The sequence below is a fragment of the Gymnoscopelus microlampas genome (assembly GCF_963454915.1).
Source record: "Gymnoscopelus microlampas genome assembly, chromosome: 23".
NCBI classification, from domain to species: Eukaryota; Metazoa; Chordata; class Actinopteri; order Myctophiformes; family Myctophidae; genus Gymnoscopelus; species Gymnoscopelus microlampas.
The window spans coordinates 23788633-23809378 of NC_139960.1; the positions used below are offsets into that span (position 1 = coordinate 23788633).

A 20746-nucleotide genomic window follows, 5' to 3' on the forward strand; every position below is an offset into this window, starting at 1 on the left:
ACCTCATAAGGTACTTTATAGAGACAAAGCGAAAAACTGAGCCATGCCATGCCATAGGCTACATAGACAGTTATGATATAATCATCATAACAACTGAAAACATTACCGATCATCAAAAAACTAATTGAGTCTACTGTACCAAAGCACGCTTACTGAATTCTTAATGTAAAAAAATAAGCTGTCAAGAAATAATCTACACAATAATTTTGCAAAGGTAAAAAAGAGAGCACAAACATTTGCTCCTTCTCTTCCTGCACATTTTTTGTTTGTTGTTTTGCCCCAAATAAAATGTTTGTTTATTATAACTGTGGCATCTATAATGAGCCCAATATTTTAAATAAAGGTTGAATGAAAGGATGTGACCGCATCCAAGATGGGATCTAATTTGAAGTTGATCTGTTCCTTTAGGAAGTACTTTGGGGAGAAGATTGGCCTGTATTTTGCCTGGCTGGGCTGGTATACTGGGATGCTGTTCCCTGCAGCGCTGGTGGGACTCCTGGTGTTCCTCTATGGTGTGTTCACGCTGGAACACTGCCAAGTCAGGTAATGGGAGCTCCACTGTTTGCTTGTTGTTGTAATTTGCACCAGGGCTTGACCCACATCCCAGGATCTCTCTCTACATCGTCTTATAACTATACTTAATTATCACTCTTAACCACATTATACCTGGCGTCTCTATATTGGGAAAATCTTCAAAAAGTGTCAAAAACATTTAAAAACATTTGAAATTGTTTTTTCATCATTTTTCTATTTTGCCTTCTTTTCTTAAAAAATAGATACATAAAAAAGATATTGGTGATTCTTGTTGTACAACAAAATATATGGGGCTTAAATGGTTAAGCTGCATTGGGGCTGTCAACAATTATTCCAAATTCGAACATGAAATGAAATTTAAAAAATACACAGACGTTTGATTGTGATAATGAAAATGTCACTGTGGGAAAGAAACAAAAAGAAAGCAGCACTGCCGTAGCTGTCTACCGCACGAGCTCTTACATGGGTCTGGGTTGCTATAACCTTGCAAATTAAAATGTAGGTCAAGCTGAAACGAGCGATCTATGTGGTAACGACAGAGTTCACAACCCAACATCGCCGCAGAGAGAGTGATTTGCACTAGATTACGCAATCTAAAAAATACTTAATATTCTTGTCAGTAAAGATACATGGTTTGATTATCATTGCCTGTTTCATGTCAAGGAAAAATATACTTTTTGTTCCATTTTTCACAGCTTGCTCGAAATGTTGAATATTCACTGTATATACCGTGAAACTTTAATTAATAGGCCAGGCTTTTATTTAAACTAGTATGAATATTACCTGACCTTGTTAAAAATTAGGCTGTCGAATAACATATTTAGTAGAAATCATGCATTTGATCTCTCTCTGAGAGAGCACACCCTCAGTAGAGAGAGGTCTGACATCTTTAAATTAAATTTGACAGCAATGTTTCGTGAATAAAACGTTTTTCGACCAATCTGTATGTTACAACTAACAGGGTGCGGTTGGCTGACTGGTTAAGACATGTACTGTACCACACAGGCTCTGATCATGCCCAACAGTGACTTGTTTCGATTCCCGGGATAGGCAGACCATTTGCTGCATGTCACTCCCCCTCTCTCCTTGTTTACTGTATAATCTCCACTGTACTATCAATAAATGCAGAGAAGCCAGAATTGTTTTTAATAATAATAATACAAGGACATGTTGTGTGAGACTGCGTTGATGTCATCTTGTTCTCCGAGCTCATGCTAGCTTGCAGAAGGGTAATTAAATCGAATGGCACGTCACCACCTCTGACTAGAGGAGAGCTGTCAGGATCACTACAGAGAATTTTAAATCACAACATGCGTTTAGCAGCATTTGCGCTAAAAGCATTTTAAAGGGCATATTTTCTCTTACCTGAATTCCATTTTGAGGAGGACTTGTAGAAGTCTGACGCAACACTTCCCAATGCATTAAATTATGTGCATTTAATTAATTGTGGTGAATTAATTCAGTGTCTCTATAACGGCAGATTTATTCTCCGTCACGCGATGGTGAACGGCCCAGAATAGCAGACCTACAAGCTCGGTAGGTCGTAGGTCAGCTTTTCTCTGAGCGAGACACCATCGCGCGACCAAGTATGAATCAGGCTTTATGGAAGGTAATTGTTTGGGTCAGTTCACTTTCAAATTGACCATTTCAGAAGGTAAAGTGAATTGACACAAACTTAACATTCTCAACTTTACATTACAAACATACACTCTATTATTTCATAATTTCAAAATTCTTACTAAAGTTTGTATTCAGTTTTACTGAAAGTGAACTAATTCCAGCAGTAGTGTGTGTATTTATTGACCCATGGATAATGTATACATCATTGTACAACTTCGCCAAAGAGAACTTATTTTCAATCAGTTGTTGTCTGTTTCCCCAGTAAAGAAATCTGCCAATCCACAGACATCATAATGTGTCCCATTTGTGATGAATACTGCCCCTACCTGAGACTGTCAGACAGCTGCATCTATGCCAAGGTAATATATAATATTATTAACATTAAGGTAAACATAAATTATAAAGACTAGAGCCCGACCTATATATAATGTTTTGGCTGACATATAGGCCAATATTTGACTTTTTGGAAGATATCTGTATCTGAAATTCTGCATGTGTCCTTATGTTATAAAATATCGGTCAAAACATCAGTAATGGGGGGCACGGTGGCGCAGTCGGTAGCGCTGTCGCCTCACAGCTAGAAGGTCCTGGGTTCGATTCCCGCCGGGGACGCTGCGGGCGTGTCTTCTCCTCCGCGTCATCAGCGCCCATACCCTAGGTGGGGTTGGCGAAAGGGCCTACTCTGTGTGGAGTTTCATGTTCTCCCCGTGTCTCCTACGGTAGTTAATACCCTCACAAAAACATGTAGTAATCCTGGTCGCTATACCGCCTCCCCCATGACAGCCAGGGCGCCTGATGGAGGGGAAAGGAACTGGTTGGAATAACGTGTTCCTTCCACGCGTTACGTCCAACCGGGGAAACTCCCCCCTGTCAGGTGACAAGGTGGTCAGTTGGCTCTCGTGCATTGAAGGAGGCATGAGCTCGGCTCTGGGCTCCCTAGGCTGGCGGGTGGAGTGTAGCGCCCAGGATCACTTAAGATAATTGGTACCGGGTGAAAAAGGGTTACAAAATCGTCGGATAAAACATCAGTAATTGGTGGTCTACGACTCTTCAAAATCAGGATCGGCATCGAAAAATCTTGCATCAGTCGAGCTATAATAAAGACATATACACCAAAAATGTAGAGGATTTCATACAGTTATAAGCAACAGTTAACTCTTAACACATTAACTGCCAAAGACGAGTATATTAGTCTTTTCAAATCCAACCGTTAACCACCAGAACCCCAAAAAAAAGTCCAGAACCCAAGATAACGTGATCCGAAGATGGAACGGATTACCGTGATCGGATTTTTTTTCTCCCCCGATTCTACGAGTCTCCTGTGTGTGTAATGAGGGGATCACCGTGAGGACGGTGATCACAAAAAAAAACTTTGTGACGATTTTAACGATAAAAAAAAAATAATCTTGAAAAACGCTGGCACTGGCTGTACCCCGTTTAAAAAAAGATGTTGTGCATCTTCTAATTCTGCATTGTGAAAATACATGAGCGTGTCTGTTTTGCATGACCCAAGTGTTATCTGATCGTTATCTGTTATCTGAAGTGTTATCTGATCTGATTCTGTAATATTTTCCTTATTTATTTTACCTTGTACTGTGTTTTGGACTAAATGAAGAAATGTAGACTACCCACAGAAAAGGCTGGCCAACTATGATACCAGAGTATGTCATTCAAAACTCCATTGGAATTTCCTATAAACACACAGTTGCCAAGTTATCTGATATGAAGTGTGTAAGGCTTGGTTAGGAAATCCTTGAATTTATTGGACAGATCTTAGAGTAAAGTATTTTTTATAAACTTAATGCATTTTATTATCATACGATTATTGTGTTGTTTACATTACTTTTTCCACAAAGATTTATTATCATATGATTATTGTGTTGTTTACATTACTTTCTCCACAAAGATTTCTTACAGGATCTTACAGAATTGTTGTTTTTGTTTTTATTCTGTTTTTAGCTCACTCACTTGTTTGACAATGGGGCTACTGTGTTCTTTGCTGTATTCATGGCTGTCTGGGGTAAGTTTGATATGGTTTCTAAGTCCGTCAAACATTGCACTCTGAATTGTGATGCCTGTTCATTATTGATTGAATACATAGGACCACATTGGAAACAAGCCATCAAGGTTTATTTGTGTTATCCTTATCAGTTTGCAACTTGTTAATTAAGTATTCAATCAAAAAAAGTCATACTAGTAGACTATAAAATGGTACACAATGCCTGCCTGTTTGTAACTCAGCATCAAGAGTTGGATTGGGGTTTAGTGTCTGTGACATCATGTCCAGGAGGTGTACTTCTACATGAAGCTGTCTCATGTTACGGGAAGAGGATTGTCATGTGGCTCCAGAACTGTTGGTTAGAAGACTACAATGCTGTTATAATTTAGATGGCTGACCCTATGGTGCCACGCTGTAAAAAAGTATTTCAGAATATAGGTACTGTAGGTAGGTACTTTATTCATCCCGAGGGGAAATTAAGGTGTTACAGCAGCTCTCATAGAGACATCAATAAAATACATCATAAAAAACATCTAAAATAGGCATCTAAGCATAGTCAATCTACAATATAAAAACACGACAGATCAAACACTACTAAGAACACTCACTGAAGCATAAATCAGGCTTTATATTTGCTAAAATAGGGTCCAGTGGAGCAGGACCCTGTGCTCAGTGGAGGTCAGCGTATTAAAAGGTCCCAGTATTCCCTGTTATTATAGCAATTGTATTCTCCAGAAATTGATTGCAAAGATTTCACAGTTATAGATTGCGCAGCCTCATCTTCCCAATGCAGACAGTCTGGTTGTTTGTCTGTGAGTTCGTACAGGTGAATGCCTGAAGGGACTGAAAGACACAAACCATTTGGTAACACCAACCATTATAGCTCAAATAAAAAAAGTAGCATGGCTAGTTAATTCGATTTGCTTTATGCCTGCCAATAAGGATAGCAAACACATTTTGGCAGTGTTGATTGAAACATCGATTTGCCCCAGAATAGGGTTCATGTGGTTATTAAAAGGTACAAATTGTCAGGGGACACTGACGAAGGTAGAGGGCTGGTGAGGCCAATCACAAAAGAGGTCTGTGTGCACCATGATCTTAACATAGTTAATAAACTTCTACGATATGCATTCACCTTTATGCATGGACGTTTATCTTTTCCATAACAGTTATCATACTCCAACCAAAAGTATACATGTAATACATTCATGGTTTAATACAGCATATTGTTTGATACAATAAAATCTAACTTCTCTAAATATGTCAAAACACAAAAAGTTTATTTAAATACACTAATAATCAAAGACAAACTAAGAACAACTAAGACAATTTTTACTAATCAAGAGACGGTTATAAAATGCTGTAAATGCTCACCTTTGCAAAGCTCTGTGGTTGCTTGCTGTTTTTGTTTATCATAACTCCAACATTTCAGCAAGAAGTAGAGTGCTAGGCCCAGCTGGAGAGCAAAGGTCAACACTCCTATCAGGATGATGGTGCTGTTAACTGTTTATGGTGATGAGGAAAGGACATAAAGGAAACTACATGTTTACAAATATAACAGTGGTTAAGATGTTCCTTTTGACTGGTTTAAAGCTTTGTCTACCAGTCCCTGTATGCATTGTTTGTTTTTTACAAAATTGTTAGCAATACATTTTCAGATGTTAGAATGATTCTACATCTAGAATATACTGTACTACTTGTTGCAAAAGTTAACTTATCCATGACACATTTTAAAATACAGTCTATAATGCCAACACAAACATTTCAGCTGAAAAATAAATGTAATAGTAATGAGAGGGTGACAGTGTTTGGTATTGGTTCTGGAAAAAGTTAGTTGAGGGGTGTGTACATTGAATTGTATGTCACTAAATGATAACCGTTTTACTCTGATAGGCTGCTATACATTTGCCAGGATATATACATTATTATCAAGCAATGCCCCAGGTCCCCCAACACTGGTTTGATTTTGTAGCTTGTCGCCTTTTTCGTCTGGTACATTTTCATGTTCAAGAGAGAGGAAAAATATGCCAAAAGGGCATAAAATATCCAGGTCCAGGCACACAGGTGGATTGTAAAATCCACCTTGAGTGCCTGGACCTGGATTTTTTATGCCTTTTTATATATTCTTCCTCTCTCTTGAACATTATTCCCTTCCATGAGCACCAGTGGTCTGAGGGATACCAGTAGCGCTCCTGTAACTTATTTTTTCTACATTTTATGTTATTTATGGATGAAGAAGAAGACATTAAGCCAGGCAAATAAAGATATCACTTTGAACCTCACTGGAACACCTTCATACTGAACTCAAAACTATCCTCAACCCAAATACCTCTCTTTGTTATTGATATTGATTTAAATTCTGAATGCATCCACGGTGGAAAATATTCTGGATGTGCTCTGGCACCAAGGCTGTGCTTGTTATTGAAATAGTTGCCATCACTGTTGCTGTAGGTTATGAATAATTGATCTCATGGCATATTCAGACATTGTCATGCCGTGGCTGTGGAAACCTGATCTGCTTCACTCTTGTAAATGTTTTATTGTGGTGATTTTGCACTTATGGAGGCAGAGCTGAGCAAAACATTAACATTTTGATTACACTTGATAACATGACATAGTACTGTATGTACTGTATGTATGTATGGGTTCATGTCTGATAAATCATAATTCGACCTGGTAGGTCCAATTATGGTATTAATCCATTATCATTTGTGTGCTTTCACAGTTAAGAGTCTTTGCATAATTCATTGATCCCCAAGGCCATTGCCATCTGATACTAAACATGAGACATGAGAAATGAGACCAAATGACAAAGAGGCTGCAGGCTTTCCACACAACGGAAGGCCTGGTTTTTGTTTCCGAACTGACTAGCGTGATCGAGTCTAGGCCACGAATTCCCCTACTAATATCGGTATCCGGTTGGGCGGTGGAATGTTATTGTTCCCCCACATGAATGCTGAATCAAGTATCCGGGTGTAGCCTGTCACGATGAGTTAGAATAACATATGGACATACCAAATTACTGTAATTAAGAACCTAGTCATATTCATAAGATTTCGCAGGTTTATGGGTAGGCCCTACCACTATGATGCTCCTGGTTTCCGAAGGAATTCTTTTTAGGAGCATAGCTTTACCTGTATCAGCCAGTTCTCTCTAGACCTGATTAGAAAACTGCAAAACGAGTTGATCCCAGTCTAAACTGTGTGCTACTCACCAGCGGATGATATTTCTGCTGTTGGGTCCCACTCTGTCACCTCTGGCCCAGAGGAACCCAGGGAACGGCTTTGGTTCAGGGGGAGACTCATCACTCCCCTCCCCTTCACTGCTCCTGGAGACCTGCTGTGCAACACATGCCTCTACTTTAACTCTTGTTGAACCATGCAAATTAACCGTTTTGTGGTAGGCGCGGGTGTTGGGAGGATTGCACATTATTCACACATTGGAGGTGTGTTAAGAAGTTTGTGTAATGGTATTCTGCAAGCTGAGAAATAGTAAGAATATATGAATACAAGATGTTTTTTTTACAAGCTTGGATCATCCATTGTTGACAACATATGCTCAACAGAGAATGACAAAATGGTGGACAGTGTGCTACTCTTGTTATATTGTCCAGTTGAACTCTTTCCTCGTTCCGTCAGACAAAGAACTCTCTCCTGAGATTGCTGACCATGTCTGAATGTTATTAAACTTATTTGACAACTTATTTGGCAGCAGCTGAATGGGTAGATACAGTAGGTGTCTGTCTGTATATCTGTGTGTTACTGTAAATAATGGCGCTAACTACCAGTCGGTGTCAAACAAAACCAAGGAGGTCTCGCCACCAGTTTTTCAAATCAGACTCATTACCAGGCCGCTTTATGTTGGCGTATAACTGTTGAAAATACAATCAAAAAGAGAAAATAACTTCCCCTGGATTCCTGGAATCATGATGCAACTCCCCATAGACCATTTTGGCATTTTCTTCATAACCCATTTTTTTTCTAGTACTCCTACACATTTTGTCCAAAACTTTTCAAATCCATTCCAATTGGCTCTGATTGCCTTCCAAAGTTTGCTTGCTCATTGCTTGGCCTATTTTACAAAAATCATGAACGATCTGCCTCAATTATGAATAATACATTGAGGGGGCTCTAAACAGCACAGAGCCAAATCAAATTTACTTTAGCACCAAAAATACTACAAATGCTTTTAGGTACAAATGAGCTTGTGACATACTGTATGTATGTGACAATGAGCATCAAACAGGATTTTTTTTTTGCCTGTAATTAGTGGGAGAGTGGCCTATTACTTACCCAAAACACCATGTCACAGGGCAACCCGTGCCCTATATACACATACACACATCTGACTGCTTTCCAAGTTATGCAAGGACTAATGGTTTTAAACTGGTGTATAGACAGGTTTCCTGTTAGTAAACATTGAGAGGAATATGACCGCGCAGCTGCGGGGGGAAGCCTATGGGTGCGTTTGGAAATTACGCACCGGAGCACACTCTCCTATTAGTTTGTATTGGCCAGTGCGCTCACTGCCGCTCAGGGCTGTATTTTCGAACGCGCCTTCCACCCCCAGGCATGCGCAGATTGCGCATTCTGCTCTGTGATGACGTCGCTCGGAAACCCGTCTATTGAAACTGTATATTAACTGATTGTTTGCTAGTTGTCTCTCCTGCACTGCTGGTGGCAATTCCCTTGGTGAGGAAGGTGCCAAGTGCTGTGGAGGAGAGGGGTGTTCCTATGTTTTAGGAGTATTGTGTTTATTTAAACTATCATTGAGTCTTCACCCCAAGTTATATTTGTTTAATTGTAACGCATCGTTAGGATTTTTTAGGTTACTTTTATACTGTGGCAGTGGGGAATGTATGGGAGTATTTATGGAGGTATTTAGAAGAATTGTTGCTAATTGGTTCTGTGTCCTATGGTAGGATCCACTACCTCTTTAAGGGAGACTACTCTCTGTAGTCTCCCTTAAAGAGGTAAGGTATGGCCAGAAACACAGGTAACATCCCTGAAGGGGAGCTACAGGGCCTTGTGTGATCAAGGTATAACCTGAAGAGACTTCTTAACCAGTTGGGTTTTGTTTGTTAGTGTTTGCCTTAAAGGGGCTACACCATGAATTTCATTTTTTTTTAGTATTTTTTGGGCTCCCCAGTGTCTCTTGTACCCCAAAAAATATTTTTTTTTAACATTCAGTCATTCATGCTCATTTCATGGATTTCCTGAATGGGCGTGTCTGAACAGGCCATTTCAGAATGGCAGGGCAAGTGATGTCACTTGCCCTGATTTTGCATTGATGATGGCCAGACAGAATTGCTCAGTAGCTCCCCCCTGCCCAATAGGACGTTTTGGTATTGCTGAAAAAGCTTGGAATGACAGACAGTCAGATTGTGAGAAAAAATATCTGGATGTTTTTTAGGCTTACAACCTGTTTAAAACGTATTAGGGGGCAATATTTATAGATAATATATATTTTTTAAATTCATGGTGTAGCCCCTTTAAGTGCTTATTTATTTTTCTCATTGCTCTATTTTTGACTTTTAGGCCAGGATTATTGTTGCTATTTGTATATGTTTGCACTGGAGTTTGGTGGCGCAGTTGGGCGAACTTTAAAAAAACAAATTGTATCTCTGACTGTCTTTGGAGCCTTGGCCGTTCGAGCCTTTTCACATACCATATGTCATGAACGCAACATCCAGTCAACCCAAATAGTAATCGCATGTTGAGGGGCCTCTATAGAGCACACCGCAAAAAGCACTTTTCACTTCTGCCCATATGGGCCGCCACAAATCCGATGCCATCATTGCCGTGTTTCTGTCCAAATCTACTTAAAACATGTGTACCATGTGATCATATGCATCAATTCCCAACCAAACAGTGTAAATGATAGCGTGTAATTGTTTCATTATGCTGTGATTATAGTAATACTGGAGTCGTTGTATGGTAATTGAACAATAAGGAGGTAAAAAGACAAAGGCTGAAAGTTGTATGCAGAGTCTCAAATCTTCCTCATCAACAATCCTCTCAGTATAGTGGTAAAGCATGTGTGTATGTGTAGGATTCGCGTAGAATTATGTAACCTATTCAAACTAAACACTAATGTGTTATTTTCTATTGGCAATGGTGATTACTGATATAATAAAGTACTGACAAGTTGAAACACATGAATGTTAGTAATACGTGGCACTTTGAACTCACAAACATTTTTCTATGAAGTTTAAGCTTACTGTATAACAGAAAGGTAACGTGTGTTGCTTTTACAGCTGCAGATGCCGAGCAGCCTAGCCTACACTACTCGGCAGCCTATGCTCCTATTTCTTTATGCAGCTTAAAATAAGGTTAAAAAACAACTGACAACTGACCTTGCTTGTTGGCTCTAGAAATGATCATATTGTCCAAATGAGTACAGGTTGGAGTTCAACTGCAGTGAGATATCCACTGAAGTCACTTCATTAACATTCCACACAAGCGTGCTCCCCTGCTCGCTTGACAAAATAAAACATGCCCTTCTAAGAATGTGACACAGCAAGGGCAGATGCATATGGAGTTATGCTCTGCTTCAAGGAGTCAAGGGAAAGTTAAGAACTAACTCCAGAATGAAAAGGCTAACCCAGAACCCTCGCTTAATTATGGAAGCTCCATTGGAAGAGACAGACTACCAATGGAGAAATACTGATAAACATGCAATAAGTAAACTATCCACAGGACTTTGCTCAGCAACACCAAGCCTCTGTTACTACCCAGAAGGCAGAAACAGCATGTGTATTGCCATTTGTAGTAAAAAAGCTAAAATGGAACTTTTAGTAAACAAAATTGTGGCAGGCTTTACAAATGTAGGTTTCTTATTAACTCTACACCAAAATGGCAGATCTACGAGCTCAAAACGCATCATGTTGCAATGTGTTGTGAATTTTGTAGGTCTGCTATTTTCACAGAATGTTCACCCCAGAATAGTGACGCTATAGGGTTCATATGATTAAGCAAAGTAAGTGTGTATTCATAAAACCTTACTTAGATGCATGAAGAATGAAGCAAATATACAAACCGCAAATATGTTTTCAGTCAAAAACATGAGAGATTATATAAATTGTGCTGCAAATTTGCAAACATTAACTGATGTTCTTGTGTACTTGGAAGAGTTAATGGTGCGTTTCGAAGAGAACGTGTTTCCAGAGATAGAAAATCTTTTTGTTTTGTTTAGTTTTTTGTCTTTCCGTGCAGAAACAAACTGTCTCCTTCAGGGTATTTAAAAACAATTGGCTCCTAAAAGAGTAAAGTATATAAACAGACAAAAACGTAGCAATTACTCGATGCAGTGTTTAAAAGTGAACATTATTTACTAAAGATATATTTTTTAAATGCTGCTGTACCCAAACTTTGTGCAACCACTGCCCTAAGATCCTTTTATTCATCTGTTTCAGCTACTGTTTTCTTGGAGTTTTGGAAAAGACGACGTGCTGTCCTTGCCTATGACTGGGACCTAATTGACTGGGAAGAAGAGGAGGTAAAGATCCATTGAATTCATTTAGGTGTTTGTGTGCCAGCATGAAGTTAACTGTACAGCAGCTTTCAGTGCTGGCACACTGTAACACCTACGTACATTAAACACACCTACATAGAATTACCATTATTACCGTCAGCTGTGTTTATATGACAAAATGTCTGCGGTGAAAAGCGCCTATGTATTCTTCATCCTACAATTGTGACACTTGATGAATATAATTGACTGTAATTTCTGGTGAGGGACAGGGTCACGTGACGGAAGTACAATATTCAGTATAGTATACCGTCGGTGTCCAGCCGGGACCAGCTAACTCCATTTTCAGTTTTTTTTTTTTTTTTTTCATAAATCAATGCTATTGAACCCCCTTTACATCTGTGTAAAGTTTTTTTTTATAATAACCTATGAAAAGTATTAAAAAGCGCCTCTGACGAAAACTCCCAACTCCATTGGATCCTCAAACTGTCCGTCAAAAACAAACAACTCCCCCCTCCTCTCATGCTCTCCACTGCTGCATACTATATATACAGGGTTTTTGCCAATTGTCAAATATAAATACTACAGATTTAAAAAAACGTAATTCAGACTTTCTTTTTGACCAATTGTCAGATATAAATTTGGACAGTTTTCACTGTGTAATTTCAGCGTTAAACCGATATGCAGGATGTGACTGAATATCACTCATGTCAGACTGCATTCATGCTTTACCCTCCACCTTTAGCAGAGACTTTAAGTGAACAGTCATTTGCTCTCGGCTCTGGTCACCGTTTTGCGGGGTGTTTTCACTAACCCAGTGACTGGAAGGTTTAGGCAACACACAACACACAACAGTGTAATAATAAAATGTTGATGGATAGGTAAATGCAACTGTGGTTGTTATTGTTAGTGCAGTAGGCTACAGATTTGATAGGATACAGATTCTATTATTCATGAATGTATTTTTTATTGATATGCCATTTATTTATTGTTGGTGTGCCATGATTGCTTTTGTTAAATACATTTAGTATTGAGGCAGAATTGTTTGTTGTACTCAACTGTAGAAGAACAACAGTGGTAACAGTTAGATCCATGGATGTTTCCAATGCATGTTAAAATACAAGTTGTTTAAGTACAGCATTCAGCTTGATCTATACTTAGTATATGAGGATGGCGCGCACCATAAATAGCTGATCTCCAAGCTCACAATGCGTTGTGATGTGTTGTGAGCTTTGAGATTCATTGGCAGCTGTTCTTATCAATGATGGACAAAACCTCCTAACTCCACTCAATGATGGACAAAACCTCCTAACTCCACTTGAGCTGGATTTGGGTAAAGTGGTGATAATATAATGACACATGCAAGTATCTGATAATATATAAAGTCACAATACCAAGTGTGATGAGGCAGTATTGCTTTGTTTTAAAAAATATAAGGTTTTCTTCATTTTCTGAAAAATGTATATTTTGTTTTTCATTTCCTGAACAATTACCATTTTGGAGTTAGCTGGTTCCGGCCGGACAGCAGAGATATAGTATATACGTATACACAGGCAATCCACATAACTGGGAGAGGGGGATTCAGCCAATGGTTGCGAGAGGTGCTTGTACTCTAAAATGTTAATTCCCTGTCAAGAGACAGGGGTGACAGACTTTGTTATTTACTTTTATTTTGACACCTATCTTGACAAAACGCAGTAAAGCTAAAGGCTTTAACATGTGTATGTGCATTATGCAATGAGGTGTGTGTGTGTGTGTGTGTGTGTGTGTGTGTGTGTGTGTGTGTGTGTGTGTGTGTGTGTGTGTGTGTGTGTGTGTGAGTGCGCGTGCGTGTGCACGCGCTAACCCCGCATGCGCGTGTGTGCGCGTGTGAGGGCACGCATGTCTCTGTGGGTGCATGTGTGGGTGTGCCTGCCACGGTATAGGAGCAGCAAATAAATACACAACATAAACCCCAACATATAAATACATATTTTGATAAGAGAGAGAAGGGAGCTAAAGCTGTACTAACTAATATTAAAATAAAAGTAAATAATTGCCAAAGTAAAAGCAAACAAACATACCAAATGTATTTTTTTTATGTTTACAACAGTCTCTCTGAGTTTGACCTTTAGTGCAATGAAAATGTAAAAAAATGTAAACGACGACTCCCACACAGTGTCAGTATGTGGTTCTACTGTAGCTGCACTAGGGTTGGATTTTTGTATAGTTCCTACCTTCTTTGTTTGTTGACCTCCCCTCTTCCCCCTCGTCAATCACTCCTCCAGTTGGTAAACAAGTAGTTCAGTGTCAAGGAGCTCCTCGTTGTGGGTGTTAGAGTGACTCAGAAATAACTACTTTAGTCCAGTAGTCAACACAGTGAGATAATGATGTTGCCACTTTTTTTGTCCCTGCCTACCCAATCATTATACCTGTTGTAGGTTATAGAGCACAATACATAAAAGGCATCATTTGCATTCAAAGTAATCATAAAAGAAAATAAAACCAGGGAGATAAATGCCCTGAATAACCTGTTTTTAAATAATGCATAACTGCTATTCCTTACAGAGCATGGCAAAAACAATTGAACTTTTAATTAGTATAGTAACCCTATGGGAACATTTAAATTCCTGCAGGGTACATAGACAAAAAAAAACTTTAAATTGTATTTATTTAAATATATTCAATGTTTGCTGTACATCTGTGTTTGCTGTACATCTCTGTGTGTATCTGTCGGTCTGTCTCTCTCTCTCTCTCTCTCTCTCTCTCTCTCTCTCTCTCTCTCTCTCTCTCTCAACCTCTCAACCTCTCCCCCCCCGCCCCAACCGGTCAAGGCAGATGGCTGCCCTCCTAGAGCCAGGTTCTGCTCGAGGTTTCTTCCCGTTAAAGGGGAGTTTTTCCTTGTCGCCAAGTGCTTGCTCATGGGGGAATTGTTGGGTCTCTGTAAATTAGAGTATGGTTTTGACCTGCTCTCAATTGTAGCAAACAGCAGGCTTTCCAACGTCTTTATTTCCGGTGCAACAAGATAACTAAAACTCAGCTGCTTGCCATGCCTAAGGAATGTCAAAGTAGTTATAACCACACAGAATTAAGGAGAAAAAACAGAGCAGATGAAACAAACTGTCATGACAGAGACTCTCCCTGAGTGTGTGTGGGGATGGCTGTGTGAGGGCACAGTCACACTTAAGCCAACTTTTTCTCCGTTGTGCGATGGTGAAACACGGCGAGAACGGCCAAGAAAGGCAGACCTACAAGCTCACAACGCGGCGCGGCACAGATGCGGCGCGTTGTGAGCTAAGTCTTTATTTCTGGTGCAACAAGATAACATAAACTCAGCTGCTTGCCATGCCTTACTGCAGGTACAATGTCAAAGTAGTTGTCACCACATGCTATTACTATTACTTCTGCTGCTGCTGCAAGGAAACTGAACAAAAATAAGTTTTACTCTTATGTATCTGTTCACAAGATGTAGCAATAAAGAACACATTGAACCTTGAACAGTGCTATATAAATCAAATGAATTGAATAGACGTTTTCCACAGAAGCCATTTTGACTTGAAATAGTAGGGTAAACTTGCAGTATGTGTTACCAACTACATTAAGGTTGTGTTCCATTCAGGTCAAACAGAGTCTGAGTGCTTGTGCATGTGGCTCTGCTACACTAAATGGAATGGAACCTTAGTATCTTTGATAACACCTGTGTTTACCCTACTATTTCATGTCAATATGGCTACCGTGAAGGTCTATTGAAAGTCACCTGGGACAAAAGTCTTGTCATCAACTTTATATGCGTATATGGTTTGATGATACAAAAATAAAATGTACAGCTCTGTTACATATACGTATAATGGAGACATGGTTTGATTTGATTAACTTTAATAATCCTCGCAGAGGGAACTTCATTAGCTACCGCATACTAACAACATCATACAATCCTTTACTAGCGTATTCATATTCAGACTCCCTGTAGAATTTGCCTAATACATTCAACAAACATGCTAATATTTTCCCACACTGCCTGTGAAACTTAACAGGATTTGTTTACAATGTTTTCCTCTTTCTTCCGATGTCCCTGCATTTTCCTTCCTTTGGCTGAACTATGTCTCATCTTGTGTCTCATCTTGCTCCTTGCAGGAAGAAATCCGTCCCCAGTTTGAGGCCAAGTACTCCCAGAAGGAGAGAATGAACCCCATAACTGGAAAGGCAGAACCTTACCAGGCCTTCACAGACAAATACAGTCGCCTCATCGTCTCAGCATCTGGGATCTTCTTCATGGTAATCTATTAATGCACAGTCTTAGCCTGGCATGGCCAGACTAATATCACTGCGTAGATATTAGTCTTTAATTTCGGTGTGGATTCAAACGTCACTCTGGGGTGAGCGAAATTTAATTCAAACCAAGGAGCGCCAGACCACTGCCCAGGGTTATTTATTTTTAGCTGTGGCAGATTCGTCTGGTTTCCAGGCTGTGTGTGTGTGTGTGTGTGTGTGTGTGTGTGTGTGTGTCTGTCTGTCTGTCTGTCTGTCTGTCTGTCTGTCTGTCTGTCTGTCTGTCTGTCTGTCTGTCTGTCTGTCTGTCTTGTCTTGTCTTGTCTTGTCTTGTCTTGTCTTGTCTTGTCTTGTCTTGTCTTGTCTTGTCTTGTCTTGTCTTGTCTTGTCTTGTCTTGTCTTGTCTTGTCTTGTCTTGTCTTGTCTGTCTGGTGCTTAACTTGAGCACCGTCTGACCGATCGACTTCAAACCTGGCGTGTTTATTGCCGAGGACCCTGTGTATATATTTAATGTCCATATGGAGATCTCTGTCTGTCTGTCTCTCTGTCTGTCGGTGTTCCTTCTATGCCCATGTATGGAGATCCCTTATGTCACCAATTATGATTAATATCATAGGCTGGCCTCCAAGTACCATGATAATGGGTATTGCACTAAGTAAGCTGACAACGGGTACAACAGTTATTGCATAAGCAGAAGAGCATGTGCTAACAGTCATCGTTCCCACCTGGGTGATGCACAGCAGCCATTTTGGACCAGAATGCTGGCCACACATCAGCTTGAGGTGGAGAGAGAGGGGGGGGGGGTCACTGAGCAAATTACACACACCGGGCAATTATTAGTTGGCCAGCTGGAGAGAGCCGGTTCGCAATTTTACATTGCACCAGGACACCAGGGAACCCCCTTCCACAGGATCTTTAATATGAGTCAGGACCTCAGTGTAACATCTCATCCGAAAGATGGCATCTCCTACATTACAGTGTCCCCATAACTACACTGACTCATTGGGATAGATGTTATTAGGATGAGAGGGAAGACTGCTTTGAGGGAACTCAACTTTATTGTGACATGACATCATAAGTTTACAGGTCTAAAAGTGTCATTTGCAGTTTCAAGAAAAGGGTAAAGAATAGTGTGAGAAAGAAAGAAACAAGTCAGTATACGAAAGGTGCAAGTATAAACATACGGTGCATGGTTAAATATAGCAGTAAAATGAGGCAGTTAAAAATAGCAGCAGATATAGTATTTGCAGGTGAGACATCAGTTAGCAGCACAGCAGATATCAAACGTGTCAGTGTATACACAAGTGACAGTATAGCAGCAGAGCGGATCTGCAGTCATATACACGAAAAAGTATGTATATATATAACCAAATGTACAAAAGTAACCATTACATTTGTACACTCAGAGTTAAAGCTGCAATCCATCAGTTTTATGTCCTACCCGGGATTCGAGACACGGTCTCCCACATGAAAGACCATTATATTGGAACAACCTTTATGTGTGCTACCTGTGTGCAGATCCTGGTGGTGATTGCTGCAGTGTTCGGCATCGTCATCTACCGTGTGATCACAGTCAGCACCTTCGCTGCCTTCGGCTGGGCTCTCATCAGGAATAACTCTCAGGTGGCGACCACAGGCACAGCCGTGTGCATCAACTTCTGCATTATCATGCTCCTCAACGTGGTGAGGCCACATTCTTTTTTCATAGTTATGATTTTGAATTTCTTAGCCTAGTAAGGGGTGATTTGGATGTAGTGTAGTTATCATGGTAATATCAAGCAGATGACTCCATGGAGATAATTCGCTGTAATCCCTCAGGTAGCTTAGATCAGTGATTCTGAACCTTTTAACTACAAGGACCCGTAGTTTGATATGAATTAGACGACAGACCCCCATTTGATCTCTGGGACACCCTTCTACACTGCAGTGTTAGAGTGGAAACACATGGAACCAAATGGGCCTGTAAGGGCCCTTACAGGCCCATTTGGTTGAACTATGGGTCCTATTTCAAAACCGACTGAGAAACATCGACTTGTCCTCAGCTGGCAAGATGACAAAAACCTCAGTAGAGTCATCTTAGATATATTTGGACTATCAATAAAAACAACTCATCTTGGGCACACAATGTGGCAAAAGTTATGCACGATTGGGTGCGATTTGCGTGATTTTTTATAATGATCACAATTCTGTACATACCTGTAGTTGAGCCGTGTAGCTCATCGCTGGCCTTGAGCTTTGACCACCAAATTGCACCATACTGTGTGTCAGATACTGAGTTAGAAATGTGATGATGGTTCTATGTATTGAGTCATTGCGGACAGTGACACATGCGGACAGTGACACATGCTTACAGGCAGACAGGCACCCACACAATAGTTTTGCAAAAGCCTTGCGGCTCCACTAATAAATGGATGTTCGCTCTGCTGTGGTACAGGAGTTTACCACTACAAGTGTTGCAGTCATAATAACTAGGGTTTACCTTCCTCCCCTGAACGTAACCTCTAACCCTGTCTCTTTTCTAGCTCTATGAAAAAGTTGCTTTTCTACTTACCAATTTAGGTAAGTTGGATGGATATCTGTTGCCTTAATGGCATGGTGGGATTTCTTTCTTCTTTTTTATTGAACAGATGAAAACTGATGCATATTGCTTTGACATCCAATGCTTAATTTATGCTCCAACGTACAACGGTGTCATGTGCCAAAAATAACTGAACTACAAGCTTTCAATGCATCACGAATGTGACGCATTGTCGTTTAGCTTATTCAGACCTCATCGTCCTCTAGTTTGAGAGTAGTAAACTGCCGCACTCTGCTGATAATTACCCAGCAAAGTGTTTTCTCCGAGTTCCGCGAGGGTGCTAACGAAATCCCAGGCAGAGAGACAGAGATTCCCAAGTATTGTGAGACGAAACTGTCACCATGAATGTTGTGTTAATAATGTTGTTGTGTCGGACAGTTCACAATTTAGACATTTGGCAAATGCTCTTATCCAGAGTGAGATCAGAGTTAATGGCATACAGAGTAATGGTCAAATAGAGTGCAAAGAAAGCAGTTAAGTGCCACTAAGTAACTATATTCCAGGTACTGTAAACATCAAACCTACAGTAGCATCTGTCTAAATAACATGCTATAGAAAGTACATACTTAGCATTTATAGTCAAGCAAACAGTACACTGTATGTCTAAATAACAGACATTACATATGCGAACAAGTAACCAAAATACAGTACATGTGCATAGACCCCTTAACAGACGACGTCATACTGGCTGCATGCAGCCAGTATGCGCGCAACGAAACCCATTATATCAGGTCTCGTTAGGACGCGTCTCACTAGCCAACACACACAAGAGGGGGTTGGGGTGTGCTGAAACCAGTGCACCCCGAAACAGGTTGGGAATTGATTGCGTGAAACAATCACCTGTGCGTCCAGGCTCAATGTTAGTAAACAAATAATTGGTCTATAGTATGACTAGCATCAATCGAAATAGGCAACAAGAAGTGAAACAAAGGATGAGGAGTGCTAGGGGGTGAGGTAGAGTATGAACAGGTTAATTTCCAGACTGCAGCGGAAAATGGAGAGTGCTGCGAGTCTGCAGTGCTGACTGAGGGGGGAGGTTATTCCACAGTCTCTAGGACATCTAGGACGCTTGGAGCATTGGCTAGGGTGTCATATCGAAAGGAGGGACAGACGTCCTGTGCTGATCTAAGTGTGCAGGAACTATGAAGCACGCCTCCACTGACAAATGATTCCACTGACAATGAGCATGTTTGACTAATGTCTGATATATAAATGTCCCTCTTTCCCTCTATTTGGAGAACCATGTAGACTGGTTGTGGAAATGTTGCACAAACAGATGGCCATAAAAAATACAATAAAAGCCATTGTTGTTGGTGGGGGGTTGTCCCTTTCTAGTAGCACCACTTTTTCAGTAGTAGCCCCAGCTGCAAACATACAAAGCATCTACAAAGTATCTACAAGCTCACAACGTGTCACAGATGTCATTTGTTGTGAGTTTGTAGATCTGCCATTTATGCTATTTTAAAAATAAAACCTACCAATTAAAAAAAAAAAAAAGATCTGAGAATTTGCCCAACATCGGGACGCCAGGGTTAATGTGGTTAACACCCTCAAACTAGAGGCTGTTTTAATGAGTACAATGGCATCTGATTAAGTGTTGCTGTGCATGTATTGTGTTGTAGTCAAAGTCAAACAACTATCGAAAAGATAAAATGAAGGAATTCATTTTACCATTAGTTTGAACGACAACACTACGGCTTCTTTCTGTTCTTACTTTCTTCGTTAATTCTCATTTCCACTTTCACCCCCCCCCCACCCCCCCCCCACCCACACTACCACAGAGCAGCCAAGAACAGAGGCGGAGTGGGAGAACAGTTTCACCCTCAAGATGTTCCTCTTTCAGTTTGTCAACCTCAACAGTTCCACATTCTACATTGCTTTCTTCTTAGGAAGGTGATGTACCACATAATATTTTATGAGATTACCTTTCAGTAATATGATGATATTTTTGGGGGAATTTCAAACATGAACTTGTAACAGGAGGTGCATGCCGCTGTATGTTTACCTCGGTCCCACACTTGTTCCTGCTACAGTACTAAAATGCCTGTTTAAAATAGTCCTAATAATGGCATGTTTACACATTAAAGCTGCAATCATTAACTTTCATGGCCTACCTGAGATTTTAACACACACACACACACACACACACACACACACACACACACACACACACACACACACACACACACACACACACACACACACACACACACACACAGACACACTCTCACACACACACACACACACACACACACACACACACACACACACACACACACACACACATATATGCACAC

At 40.3% G+C, this 20746-nt stretch overlaps 1 protein-coding gene and 1 long non-coding RNA gene across 2 annotated transcripts in view; one reads left to right on the plus strand and one right to left on the minus strand.

The window, feature by feature from the left end:
- The window catches only part of LOC311039886 (anoctamin-4-like), a 46292-nt gene that overhangs the window by 17893 nt on the left and 7653 nt on the right, over positions 1 to 20746 (plus strand). Inside the window, exons 9-17 of the mRNA XM_084049897.1 lie at positions 1 to 10; positions 409 to 543; positions 2417 to 2513; positions 4114 to 4174; positions 11568 to 11650; positions 15737 to 15877; positions 17390 to 17554; positions 18394 to 18430; positions 20231 to 20342. The exon at positions 1 to 10 is cut by the window's left edge and continues 112 nt beyond it. Coding sequence (XP_083906023.1) covers positions 1 to 10; positions 409 to 543; positions 2417 to 2513; positions 4114 to 4174; positions 11568 to 11650; positions 15737 to 15877; positions 17390 to 17554; positions 18394 to 18430; positions 20231 to 20342 — 841 coding nt within the window. The remainder of the gene's footprint in view (positions 11 to 408; positions 544 to 2416; positions 2514 to 4113; positions 4175 to 11567; positions 11651 to 15736; positions 15878 to 17389; positions 17555 to 18393; positions 18431 to 20230; positions 20343 to 20746) is intronic.
- LOC311039887 lies at positions 4593 to 8335 on the minus strand. The gene is made up of 3 exons (XR_014600209.1): positions 7368 to 8335; positions 5528 to 5656; positions 4593 to 4996 (listed from the first exon to the last, which is right to left on the minus strand). It is a non-coding gene; the product is annotated as an uncharacterized lncRNA (long non-coding RNA).